Source organism: Nematolebias whitei, chromosome 1 (assembly GCF_014905685.2).
Source record: "Nematolebias whitei isolate Nwh7 chromosome 1, NemWhi1, whole genome shotgun sequence".
Classification (NCBI taxonomy): domain Eukaryota; kingdom Metazoa; phylum Chordata; class Actinopteri; order Cyprinodontiformes; family Rivulidae; genus Nematolebias; species Nematolebias whitei.
In genome coordinates, this window is record NC_056498.1 from 4,354,340 (window position 1) to 4,368,943 (window position 14,604).

General features: G+C 40.0%; 1 protein-coding gene across 1 annotated transcript in view; it reads right to left on the minus strand.

The window, feature by feature from the left end:
- afap1 (actin filament associated protein 1) overlaps positions 1–14,604 on the minus strand; it is a gene marked incomplete at its 5' end in the record, with an annotated part of 107,597 nt that overhangs the window by 51,908 nt on the left and 41,085 nt on the right. The window contains 3 exon segments of the mRNA XM_037681507.1: positions 8,543–8,657; positions 8,766–8,911; positions 10,161–10,372. Coding sequence (XP_037537435.1) covers positions 8,543–8,657; positions 8,766–8,911; positions 10,161–10,372 — 473 coding nt within the window.

The following is a 14,604-nucleotide window of genomic DNA, read 5'->3' on the forward strand; positions in this document are numbered from 1 at the left end:
CACACACACACACACACACACACACACACACACACACACACACACACACACACACACACTCCAAGACTTTTGCACAATACTGCATGAGAAACATCAGACAAAGAAGCAGACAAAAAACACACTGCACAATGAAGAAGAAGTCAAAGTTCTTTGCAGACAGAAGTGAAGGAGAAAACGGTGAATGTTAAGTGTTCTTCACCTGAGCTGTGTCTTTAGGTTTACAGTCAGCCGTGAGAAACTTAGAGGAGATTTTAGAGACATGAGCTCTGTTGCGACCAACAGAGGAGGAAGAGGAGACAGGAGCAGAGGGAGACTTGGGAGGATAGCGGGAGGTCAGTTTAGGTGAGGGCATGTTCTCATACAGCTCTGCGTTCTCATAGTGAGCCTCCTTGGTCCGCTGGCGCCCTCTGGTGCCCGGAGAGGAATACTGTGTCCCCAATTCCTGAGGTTAGACCATTGCAAACAATCCAAAGGAAAGGGGAGAAAATTCAAGAGAAAAGAAATTGAAAATTGGAGGGAAATAAAATGAAAGGAATAAAGAGAGAAAAAAGAAAAGAAGGAAAAGAAAAAACAAAGGAAAATAACAAAAAGTTATAGAAGAAAAAGGAAAATGCGAGGAACAAAAAGGAGATGCAGAGTGAAAAAGAAGGGAACAAAAATTATGAGAACAGATGCATTTGGAGTTAGTACAGGCAACGTTACAGATTATTAGTGTTGTTAATATGTAACAACAAAACCCACCAGTCTGTGATCTGAAACTCCATATGATGAGAAATGGTTTGAGCTAGTGGTGTCCTGATGCAGATACCAGTATCAATATCAGGTCTGATACTACCTCTCAAGTACTTGTATTTGTATTTATAAAACACGTAATACTTAGGACGGAAACCCTACCCTACCTTAGATAAATATTGTTATTGAATTTTTATGTATGTGAATGTTTCTGTTCAGTGCCCTGAGATAACTTCTGTTGTGAATTGGTGCTACATGAATAAAATGAATTAAATTGATACCGCATTTATGCTTGGTGATGCCATTTCTTTTTCCACATCGCAAGTAACCAAGTAGGAAAAAAATAACAAGTCTGTAGTTTAGAAATATTTAAAGACAAACACGTGGTATTAAGACAGCAAAGTGTTTTCTGTGTTCTTCATAAAAGTAGTGTTTTTAAAATCATCCTTCCTACTATTGCCTCTGGCTCCGTCAGATGAGTCAGCTTTAGAAATATTACTAGAACCTGATTTGTGTTTGGACTGTTTTTGCCCTGTTGAGCTCTGTGAATTGTCAAAAATAATAGCTTAATCCAAACCATCAACATGTCTGCTAGAGGTATTTCCCCTAATAATTAAACCCATTTTGGATTTGCTTAACTTGTTATTAGGGAATTTTTGGTCAAAGTTTACAAATGTTTTTAACTGCTGTGGCTGAGCATGTTAACTGCCCACTAGAAATGGGTGATATCTCAATATTTTAAAAATATCGAGATTTTTTTTTTTTTCAATATAAGATTAAACTATATTGTTATAAACGATATACTGTAGTGTTATACTTGAAAATCCTCCTGCTGTCTTCTTTCTCCTTCGCGGCCCCTCCTTCTCCCTCCTTGAATACAAACCCAGCCCCTAAGCTATGCTCTCCCCCTTCCTGCTTCTCCAGGAAGTGGGCGGGAGACGTTTAGCACAGCAAGTAAACGGGAGATATATGAAGAGCAGCTGCTGCTGAGCAAAAGGAGAAACAATGGCTGTTCTTTTGGAGATGGTTTGGATTTAAATTGTAAGATCAGGGGCAGAAAATGATTTATGTAGACAATGCCAAAAACAAATCCCGACAAAAGGTTGGAACTACAAATCTTTTTCACCATTTAAAAACAGTGGAGCATGAAGCATGTGTGAAGCTGCAGCTGCAGGTCCAACAGACTTCAGCCTGCTTCCCTGAAACAAACCACAGTATGAAACACATTTAGCTGTGTTGTGTCTTATGAGAGGAACAGTGAGAATACAACATTAATAAATCAGCAGTTTATCACATCACTAAAGACATGGTCCTTAGCAGCTAACAAGATGGCTAATGCTTATTATATAGCTGTTATACAGGTCCTTCTCAAAAAATTAGCATATTGTGATAAAGGTCATTATTTTCCATAATGTAATGATAAAAATGAAACTTTTATATATTTCAGATTCATTGCACACCAACTGAAATATTTCAGGTCTTTAATTGTTTTAATACTGATGATTATGGCATACAGCTCATGAAAACCCAAAATGCCTGTGCCAAAAAATTAGCATATCATGAAAAGGTTCTCTAAACAAGCTGTTAACCTAACCATCTGAATCAACAACGTAACTCTAAACACCTGCAAAAGATTCCTGAAGCTTTTAAAAACTCCCAGCCTTGTTCTTTACTCAAAACCGCAATCATGGGTAAGACTGCCGTCCTGACTGCTGTCCAGAAGGCCATCATTGACACCCTCAAGCAAGAGGGTAAGACACATAAATAAATTGCTGAACGAATAGGCTGTTCCCAGAGTGCTGTATCAAGGCACCTCAGTGGGAAGTCTGTGGGAAAGGAAAAGTGTGGCAGAAAACGCTGCACAACGAGAAGAGGTGACCGGACCCTGAGGAGGATTGTGGAGAAGGGCCGAATCCAGACCTTGGGGGACCTGCGGAAGCAGTGGACTGAGTCTGGAGTAGAAACATCCAGCCACCGTGCACAGGCATGTGCAGGAAATAGGCTACAGGTGCCGCATTCCCCAGGTCAAGCCACTTTTGAACCAGAAACAGCGGCAGAAGCGCCTGACCTGGGCTACAAAGAAGCAGCACTGGACTGTTGCTCTGTGGTCCAAAGTACTTTTTTCGGATGAAAGCAAATTTTGCATGTCATTCGGAAATCAAGGTGCCAGAGTCTGGAGGAAGACTGGGGAGAAGGAAATGCCAAAATGCCAGAAGTCCAGTGTGAAGCACCCACAGTCAGTGATGGTCTGGGGTGCCATGTCAGCTGCTGGTGTTGGTCCATTGTGTTTTATCAAGGGCAGGGTCAATGCAGCTAGCTATCAGGAGATTTTGGAGCACTTCATGCTTCCATCTGCTGAAAAGCTTTATGGAGATGAAGATTTCATTTTTCAGCACGACCTGGCACCTGCTCACAGTGCCAAAACCACTGGTAAATGGTTTACTGACCATGGTATTACTGTGCTCAATTGGCCTGCCAACTCTCCTGACCTGAACCCCATAGAGAACCTGTGGGATATTGTGAAGAGAAAGTTGAGAGGCGCAAGACCCAACACTCTGGATGAGCTTAAGGCCGCTATCGAAGAATCCTGGGCCTCCATAACACCTCAGCAGTGCCACAGGCTGATTGCCTCCATGCCACGCCGCAGTGAAGCAGTCATTCATGCAAAAGGATTCCCGACCAAGTATTGAGTGCATAACTGAACATGATTATTTGAAGGTTGGCGTTTTTTGTATTAAAAACACTTGTCTTTCGTTGGTGGGATGAAATATGCTATTTTTTTGGGACAGGCATTTTGGGTTTTCATGAGCTGTATGCCATAATCACCAGTATTAAAACAATTAAAGGCCTGAAATATTTCAGTTGGTGTGCAATGAATCTGAAATATATGAAAGTTTCATTTTTATCATTACATTATGGAAAATAATGACCTTTATCACAATATGCTAATTTTTTGAGAAGGACCTGTACAGGTGAGACTGGGACCGTGTCTTTAGCGATATGATAAGATGCTTATTTATTAATGTAGCGACGCCACCTCTCACTGTTCCTCTCATAAGGCGCAGCACGGCTAAATAAGATTTACAGTGGGGGAAAAAAGTATTTAGTCAGCCACTGATTGTGCAAGTTCTCCTACTTAGAAAGATGAGAGAGGTCTGTAATTTTCATCATAGGTACATTTCAACTATGAGAGACAAAATTAGGAATTGGATTTTTGTCTCTCACAGACCTGTAACTACTTCTTTAAGAAGCTCTTCTGTTGTCCACTCATTACCTGTATTAATGGACCAGTTTGACCTCGTTATCTGTATAAAAGACACCTGTCCACAGCCTCAAACAGTCAGACCTCAAACTCAACAATGGCCAAGACCAAAGAGCTGTCAAAGGACACCAGGAAGAAAATTGTAGACCTGCACCAGGCTGGGAAGAGTGAATCTACAATAGGCAAGCTGGTTGGTGTGAATAAATCAACTGTGGGAGCAAATGTAAGAAAATGGAAGACATACAAGACCATTGATAATCTCCCTTGATCTGGGGCCATACGCAAGATCTCATCCTGTGGGAGTCGAAATGATCATGAGAATGGTGCGCAAAAATTCCAGAACTACACTGGAGGATCTGATGAATGACCTGCAGAGCTGGGACCAAAGTAATAAAGGCTACACACTACACAGAGAGGGACTCAAATCCTGCAGTGCCAGGTATGTCCTCCTGCTTAAGCCAGTACATGTCCAGGCCCGTCTGAAGTTTGCCAGAGAGCATGTGGATGGTCCAGAAGAGGACTTTAATAATATCATGTGATCAGATGAAAGCAAAATAGAACTTTTTGGTAAAAACTCAACTTGTCGTGTTTGGAGGAAGAAGAATGCTGAGTTGCATCCCAAGAACACCATACCTACTGTGAAGCATGGGGATGGAAACATCATGCTTTGGGGATGTTTTTGTTCAAAAGGGGCAGGATGACTGATCCGTGTGAAGGTAAGAATGAACGGGGCCATGTATCGTGATACTTTAAGTCAAAACCTCCTTCCATCAGTGAGAGCACTGAAGATGGAACATGGCTGAGTCATCCAGCATGACAATGATCCCAAACACACCGTTCGGGCAATGAAGGAGTGGCTCCGTAAAAAGCATTTCAAGGTCCTGGGGTGGCTTAGCAAGTCTCCAGACCTCAACCCCATGGAAAATTTGTGGAGGGAGTTGAAAGTCCATGTTGTCCAGCGACAGCCCCAAAACATCACTGCTCTAGAGGAGCATGGAGGAATGGGCCAAAATAGCAGCTACAGTGTGTGCAAACCTGGTGAAGACTTACAGGAAATGTTTGACCTCTGTCATTGGCAACAAAGGTTATGTTACAAAGTATTGAGTTGGACATTTGCTATTGACAAAATACTTATTTTCCACCATAATTTACAAATAAATTATTTCAAAATCCTACAAAGTGATTTCCAAGATTTTTTTTTCTCTCAATTTTGTCTCTCATAGTTGAAATGTACCTATGATGAAAATTACAGACCTCCCTTATCTTTCTAAGTAGGAGAACTTGCACAATCAATGGCTGACTAAAGATTTTTTTCCCCACTGTATATTGTGGTTTGTTTCAAGGAAGGAGGCTGAAGTCTGTCGGAACTGCAGATTCACACATGCTTACTAATGTTGTGAAGGCGGTGAGGCTGAAGAGGATTATTATTATATACTATTTTATATGTAAATAAAGGTCTAAAAATCAAACTAATTTGTGTAAATAGTTTATTTATTTTGACATTTATTTTGTACAGTTATGGCTGTTTGTTAATAAATAGGCCTGTGTAACAACTGGGACAAAGTTTTGAGTCAGAAATATATTTTTGTTATTACTTTATGGAAAGAAAAACTATTGAGATATATATCATACAATGGGTACAGAAAGTATTCAGACCCCTTTAAATTTTTCACTCTTTGTTTCATTGTAGCCTTTTGCTAAAATCTAAAAAGTTCATTTTATTTCTCATTAATGTACATCAGCACCCCATTTTGACATAAAAAAACAGAAATGTAGAAGTTTTTGCAAATTTATTAAAAAAGAAAAAATGAAATATCACATGGTCATAAGTATTCAGACCCTTTGCTCAGTACTGAGTAAAAGTACCCTTTTCAGCTAGTACAGCTATGATTCTTCTTGGGAATGATGCAACAAGATTTTCACACCTGGATTTGGGGATCCTTTGCCATTCTTCCTTGCAGATCCTCTCCAGTTCCATCAAGTTGGATGGTGAACATTGGTGGACTCTCCAGAGATGCTCAATTGAGTTTAGGTCAGGGCTCTGGCTGGGCCAGTCAAGAATGGTCACAGAGTTGTCCTGAAGCCTGTCCTTTGTAATTGTAGCTGTGTGCTTAGGGTCATTGTCTTGGAAGGTGAACCTTTGGCCCAGTCTGAGGTCCAGAACACTCTGGAAGAGGTTTTCTTCCAGGATATTGCTGTACTTGGCTGCATTCATCTTTCCTTCAATTGTAACCAGCTGAAAAACACCCCCATAGCATGATGCTGCCACCACCATGTTTCACAGTTGGGATTGTATTGGACAGGTGATGAGCAGTGCCTGGGTTTCTCCACGCATACTGCTTAGAATTAATGCCAAAAAGTTCAGTCTTCGTCTCATCAGACCAGAGAATCTTATTTCTTAAGAGTCTGGGAGTCTTTCATGTGTTTTTTGGGCAAACTCTATGAGGGCTTTCATATGTCTTGCACTGAGGAGAGGCTTCTGTCGGGCCACATAAAGCCCCAACTGGTGGAGGGCTGCAGTGATAGTTGACTTTGTGGAACTTTCTCCCATCTCCCTAATGCATCTCTGGAGTTCAGCCACAGTGATCTTTGAGTTCTTCTTTACCTCTCTCACCAAGGCTCTTCTCCCACGATTGCTCAGTTTGGCTGGACGGTCAGGTCTAGGAAGAGTTTTGGTCATCCCAAACTTCTTCCATTTAAAGATTATGGAGGCCACTGTGCCCTTAGGAACGTTGAGTGCTGCAGAAAGTATTTTGTAACCTTGGCCAGATCTGTGCCTAGCCACAGTTCTGCCTCTGAGCTCCTTGGGCAGTTCCTTTGACCTTGTGATTCTCATTTGTTCTGACATGCAATATGAGCTGTGAGGTCTTATATAGACAGGTGTGTGCCTTTCCTAATCAAGTCCAATCAGTTTAATTAAACACAACTGGACTCCAATGGAGTATAAACATCTCAAGGAGGACCAGAAGGAAATGGACAGCATGTGTGTCACAGCAAAGGGCCTGAATACTTATGACCAGGTGATATTTCAGTTTTTCTTTTTTAATAAATTTGCTAAAATTTCTACATTTCTGTTTTATTATGTCAAGATGGGGTGCTGAGTGTGGATTAATGAGAAATAAAATGAACTTTTTAGATTTTAGCAAAAGGCTGCAATGAAACAAAGAGTGAAAAATTTAAAGGGGTCTGAATACTTTCTGTACCCACTGTATATCGCGATTTATCTTAAAATATCGAGATATTCATTTTAGTCCATATATCCCAGCCCTGCTGCCCACGAACAGCATGTTTTGAGTTAGCAGAGAGAGCTGGATGAGGAGCTGACTGGAGGCTGCAGGTATGCAACTATTGCTTCAAGGTTGCCTCCAAGTCTGTGAGTTTGGCTGAACTAAAAATAAGCCTAACACACTACCCATGGCAGATTCTCATGACTGAGCTTCATGCATGTACTTCCTGTATATCTGTATAACCTGCCCTGGAAATTTGTCCTTGCAAGTAAAACCAGAAAAAATATATATTCTCCTGTTGTCGAATGTGGCTTCTTTGAGTAAGTGAGATAGAGGATATTTTTATCCAATATTTGTCTCTAATGAATGATTTTCTTTTTGATAAATCCTCTAGTTAGGGTTGGCTTGGGTTTCCTGAGCTATCCCTTAGTTATGTTGCTATAGGCTTAGACTGCTGGAAGACAGACGGACCACATGTCCTCTCACTGCTGCTGTCTTTACTTGTTCTACTCTACCTGTCTGTATTTGTAATTATTTCTATTTTAACATGTATTTTTGTCTTTCCTTCTATAGAAAGTACATCTGGACCTGTCATTCTGTGTTTGTTTGTTTCTCCTTCCCGTCTTCTCAAACCCAGCCGGTCAAAGCAGATGGCCGCTTGTCCTGAGCCTGGTTCTGGTGGAGGTTTCTTCCCATTAAAAGGGAGTCTTTCCTTTCCACTGTCTACTTTGTGCTTGCTCAGGATGGGAGACTGTGGCGAAGAGAAGATTCAACGCAATCTCCTGACTTCCTTAGATAGATAACTATCAGATGTGGCTGAGTGGTTAGAGCAGTCGCCCTCAAATGGGAGAGTTTGGAGTTCGATTCCAACAGCAGTCACATGTTGAAGTATCCTTGGGCAAGACATACCTCACAGCCTCTGATGTGTGTCCCATTGGTGTATGAATGTGATCTAAAGCTCTGATTAGTCTCTACAGATGTAGATGATCATTGTAGCGATGTAGTAAAGTGCTGTGTGAATGTGTGTGTGGAGGTAAATGAGGACACAAATTTTGTTGTAAAAAGCTTTGAGTATTTTGATTAGATAGAAAGGTGCTATATAAGTACAGTCCATTTACCATAACTTTTACTAATGGGCTTTTATAATGTATGTGAATGTTTTTGTACAGTGCCCTGAGATGACGTCTGTTGAGACTTGGTGCCATATAAATAAACTGAATTGTACTCGGTCTGAAAAATAAAAAAACTAGTATAGGAACACTCCTTGAGCTTTGACTAAAAGTTTCATCAAAAATGTTGGGTTTGACCCATGTTTTCTTACCATTCCATTAATGGGCACATCGTCGTAGTGCAGAGCCATGCCAGAGGGACAGGCATAGCCATTGATCAGGTTTTCCCGGTACGGACTGGGAGAGATAGCACGCTTACTGGTGAAGCTTAAGAAACAACAAAATTCAATGTGAAAAACAGGCAGGTAGCAACTGTGACTATGTACCGGTGTTACATAGTGAGAAACATGAGTCAAAGAAAATGTTTGCCCCTACCAAAATGACTGTTTGGCCAGTTGAATGACGTTGGCGGTTGTCTCCACATCGATGTAGTCATAGTGCAGGGTGGCTGGGTCTGTGGTGGAGCCAGTCTCAGCCAGTAGAACCCCTAACCAGCGACCCAGCTCCTCGGACGAGGCGGCCTGGATAAGAACAGGAAGACATCATTACAGACTTCTACAGCATATGTATATGACAACACTCCTGAAGAAAAAAGGATGCCAAGGTTCAGTTCATCAGAACGTTATGATCAGGGCTTAATTTGTAAACTGACTGATGTCAGAACAGCGGGCAGGCTGGGGGTGGGGGGTGGGGGTCCTCTCACAGAAAATTTTGAATCACAGAGATGCCATTTCCTGCATTTTGGTGTATTTCAACAGGTTGTTATACATCAGCATTTACCTACATTTGTAAACACTTAATAAAATTACTATTTTGGAGAGCAACAGGTTGTGTGTGAATAGAGTTGATTCTGTCAGGTGTCCTAAACCCCCCTCCTCCCTCCCCTCACTTCACGGTTCTGAGATGAGCTCTTCTCCACTGATTTTGTTGCTCCTGCTCTAATCTCGTGGCACCGTTTGAAGCACCTAAAGGCTTCAATTTTTGGTTGTCAGACAATCCATCCATTTTTTATTAAAGTAAATTGGACTCTTTTTGACATTTTGATCGCTGTTGTTATTTTGACAAATTAGCGCCATTGTTTTGAAATGTGACGTATAATGTGAATAACACATCAAACATTTCTCTTTGTATTGTTAATTTATTTTTTACAGAAAGCTTTTTATATTTATTATGTCTGAAACGTAGCAGGAGTTCAGACACCTGCAGATGTGCATGCGCTAGAGCTGTCTGGAGACGCTGTGCATAACGTGCACTGTCCACAGGCATTTATTTATTCTGATGAATAAATGATCGTTTCTGTTTTCGGGGGTCTAAGAGGAGAAGAGGTGTTTTTCAGTGTGCAGCCCTGTAGGGACAATATTTGGAGAAGAGGAAAAAAGGACTCTGCACAGAACCTCCGTGCGTAAATGTGACCATCTGTCCCTCTGTCCTCACTCCCATCTGCCTAGAAGCTCCTCGAGCTGGTGCGCCAAGCGTGCTGTGGCTGGAACATCCACTCCACAGACTGGGTCCACCGGGCTAAGGGCAACATCTCCTTTCGTTGTATTTTTTAATAAATAATTAAAATAAAAATGCGTGATGACTTTGGACTTTTAGGGGCGGAGTTGGCAGATGCAAAAAAAAAAAAAAAGTTGCCAGAACACAACTGGTTAAAATGAGAGAGTTCCTGGATCTTGTTCCAGCAGGATCCGGCTCAAATTAACCACTGGTTATGATGATCCCCTTACTAGTCGGTCAGTTTGACTGAAACAGCTGAAACCAGCAGCTCACCTCCAGCACGGCCACTTCTTGAGCATTACGAAGCAGGCGGAAGGCAAATGGGTGTTTATGGTTCAGGCCGGGATTGACCTCGCAGCCTCTAAGGGGCAGAGAGGCAACATGGCTCTTTAGGTCATCTCTATCCTTGTGGAGGAGCAGTTGGTTGTCTTTCAGGCGGCACCAGCGCTCCCGCCAGCGGTTATTGGACAGCACGTTCAGGTAACCTGTTAGTTAGAGCAGAGACAGTCAGAATCCAACTTTAATTCAATTCAATTCAGTTTATTTATATAGCGCCAAATCACAACAACAGAACTCATCTTAGGGGCACTGAACAGAAACATTCATATATATATATAAAGTAAGCTAATAATATCATTTATCTGAGGAGCAGACTGCTTTGAGTTTAACTCCATCACAGAACTCTCATCTTGAGCAAGCATGAAGGTGACAGTGGAAAGGAAAAACTCCCTCATGAGGAAGAAACCTTTAGCAGAATCAGGCTCAGGACAAGAGACCATCTGCTTCTACCAGCTGGGTTTGAGAGGAACAGGAAGAAGGAACAGATCCACAATGGCAGGTCAAGAATCATGTTAAGATATAAATAGTATCAAATGAAAACTATTACATTTTAATAATTAATTTAAGGAAATATGGTCAATTCGTCCTCCATTAGTCTAAGCCTATAGCGGCATAACAAGCCAACCCTAACTACAGGATTTATCAAAAAGGAAAGTCTTAAAACTGGACGATGTGTCAGCCTCACGGACAGAAACTGGAAGTTGGTTCCACAAGAGAGGAGCCTGATAACTGAAAGTCTTCCCCCATTCTGCTTTTGGAAACTCTGGGGACCATGAGATAGCCTGCAGTCTGAGAGCAAAGTGCTCTGTTAGGAAAATATGGAACAATAAGTCCAAAGTTATTGAAGAACAAAAAATCCAAGTCCTTTGGATGAAACCTCTCAGAAAAAAAAAAAAGTCCAGATGACCTGACAGAATATGGTTGGATTTTTACCTGGAATACTGAGCATGAACTTTGATGATGTAACAATAAGATCTATAATATAAGATGGAGCCAGGTTGTTGAGGGCTTTGTAGAAGTAAGATTTTGAATTCTATTCTGGATTTGACAGAGAGTCAATGGAGAGAAGCTAAAACTGGAGAGATATGATCTCTCCTACTAACTCAAGTTAAGACTCTGGCAGCAGCATTTTGGATCAACTGAAGACTTTTTAAATACATTTTTGGACATCTAGATGTGACAAATGCATGAACCAGTTTTTCTACATCATTTTTAGACAAGATGTTTATAATTTTAGCGATTCTATGTCTTTAAGACATGCTTGTAGTCTAAGTAGCTGATTGGATTCATTGGGTTTCATGGACAAATATAGTTGTGTATCTTCAGCATAACGATGAAAATGTATCCCATGCTGTTTCATAACTTTACCTAATGGAAGCATATAAAAAGAGTATTGGTCCAAGCACTGAACCCTGAGGAACTCCATGACTAACTTTGGTGTATGAAGAACATTTATTATTTACATTTACAAACTGGAATCTATCAGATAGATATGATTTAAACCATTTTAGAGCTGTTCATGCAATTCCAACATCATATTCAAGCCTCTGTAGTAAAATATTGTGATCAACTGTATCAAATGCAGCACTGAGGTCTAACAGGACCAGTATAGACACAAGTCCATTGTCTGAGGCCATGAGAATATCATTAGTGACTTTTACTAGTGCTGTTTCTGTGCTATGATGAACTCAAAACCCTAACTGAAACTCTTCAAACAGATTATTTTTTTTGTAGATGTTCACGCAACTGACCTGCAACTATTTCCTCTAGAATTTTTGAGATGAAAGTTAGATTAGATATATCGGTGGGTCTATAAATGGCCAGGAATCCTGAGTCAAGGTTATGTTTTTTAAGTAAAGATTTAATTACAGCTATCTTATGTCCCGGATATTTCCGGCTTGACACGTGTTTGAGGTCTTTTCCATGGTTCTTGGGACCGGCTCACCTCCCAGAATTCTGGCCCGGCTTCTCAAGGGGTCCAAGCGAGCCGAGCCATGATGTCAGAAACACTGTTGGTCACTGATTGGTCGGGGGGAGGAGCCTGTGGAATCTTTCCAAACAACCCGATTCGCCATTTTTCTTTACTGCCTGCCATTAGCGATAACTCGAGGAGCGTATCTTTTGGTATTTTGAAGATATACAAAAACAATAATATCAAAGCTGTGGTCAAATGCAGAAGTGCAGGTGGTGTTGTGCTTGGTGGCCGACGAAAAAAGTCAAAGCGAGCTAGATGGAGCAATTGGAGGGTGGTTTGGACATGGCCACCGCTCTACTTGAATCATTTATAGAAGATGGTGAGTGTTTTCTAACTTTAAATATATTTTAAGTTACTCATCCCATCTGTTCTGAAGATAATTTTAACTAACAAAAGAGGCTGACGCCATAAAAGGACATCGGTGCTACGATGCTAAGCCAATTTGCATAAACGCCAACTGTCCTCCGGTCCCGTTTCTCACTGTATTTTATCCAGAACATATTTCAGCGCGTGACGGTTCATCTCTAAACTCCACATTAAACCCTCCAAGCCTCCTGGCTTCTGCCCCTGCTCCATCAGCAGAATCTACACCTAACAGAGCAGCACAACGCTGCAACATTCTGTTATTGGTAAGAACAGATGCAACATGTTCCACATCACTTTATTTGTGCCGATAAAGACTTGCTTTTATTTTATTTTTAAAGTGAAAAAAATTAAATAAATACTGAATACGCACCACATGTTGAACATGTGGTGGGATGAAATTATGTACACAGGGTCCCAGTTACAGACAACAATAAAATGTAAAAGAAAAACAGTAATAAGATCTAAGATATGAACTAAGAAAAATATGAACTACAAACATCTACTAATAAAACACTAAGCACTAATAGCAGTAAACAATCAAAACAATACGTCAAACAGCAACATGAACTGGAGTTTGTGCAGCCTTATGAATATATAACACTGTGAAGAATCACATCATGTTGCTGTTGATCCGTTTCATGTTGCTGCTGATCTGTTTCATGTTGCTGCTGATCAGTTTCATGTTGCTGCTAATCAGTTTTGTGTTGCTGCTAATCAGTTTCATGTTGCTGCTGATCTGTTTCATGTTGCTGCTTATCTGTTTCATGTTACTTCTGATCAGGTTCGTGTTGCTGCTGATCAGTTTCATGTTGCTGCTGATCTGTTGCATGTTGCTGCTGATCTGTTTCATGTTGCTGTGTTCATTTGTGCTCATGTGTTCACACAGACTCATGTCTGTGCTGCTGTTCGGCGTATTGTGTTTATTGTTTTTATGCTATTAGTGCTTAGTGTATTTTTAGTTGATGTTTTTCTTAGTTCATATCTTAGATCTTATTACTGTTTTTCTTTCATATTTTATTGTTGGATGTAACTGGGACCCTGTGTACATAATTTTGATCCACCACATGTACCACATGTGGTGCATATGGCAATAAAGAATATCTGTATAATACTTTCTGATTCATACATCAGTTGTCATTACATTATTTTCATTATTTTTAAATCAATTTATTTTTCATTTTCTTATCTTATCAGTTTATTATTATTAATATATCATAACTGTTAGCTGCACCTTTCTTTGTTTTATGCATTGATTCAAAAACAGTATGTAGATTGAATTAACCAACTTTTTCTTCTTTCTAGTCAAGAGAAAGAGAAAAGAGTCCAGTAAAGAAAAGTCTTATTTCATCACTGAATGAACATGAAGAACTGAACCGGACACAGCAGGAACAACACGTGTCTTCTGGATGAAGCCCGTGAGACAACGGAAACGCAAAGAGACACGAGATGATCTGAGCTGACCCGAACTGACCTGATCCGCACCGTAACAGTAGAAAAGGGGCATTAAAGCGCTGTGGTGCGTCACTATTTATTAGAGACAAATTAAGTAGATTCAAAATGTGGACATTAATTAAGGGAAACACCTCTTTAAACAGTTTGGTTGGGATGGGATCTAGCAGACATGAATGGTTTGAATGAAGTTATTATTAAGATTGTTAATTATCATTATTATTTATTTATTTATTATTTATTCTTTAGAGAAGTTACAACACACACAGACATATGTATATATATATACACACACACACACACACACACATATATATGTATACGCACGTATATATATATATATACACTCATATGTACACACACACACATGTATATGTATATATATATATACACATATATGTACACACACACACATGTATATGTATATATATATATACACATATATATACACACATATATATATATATATACATATATATATATATATGCATATGTACATACACATATATACACACATATATATATATATATATATATATATATACATAAATACATACAAATATATACACATATATATATATATATATA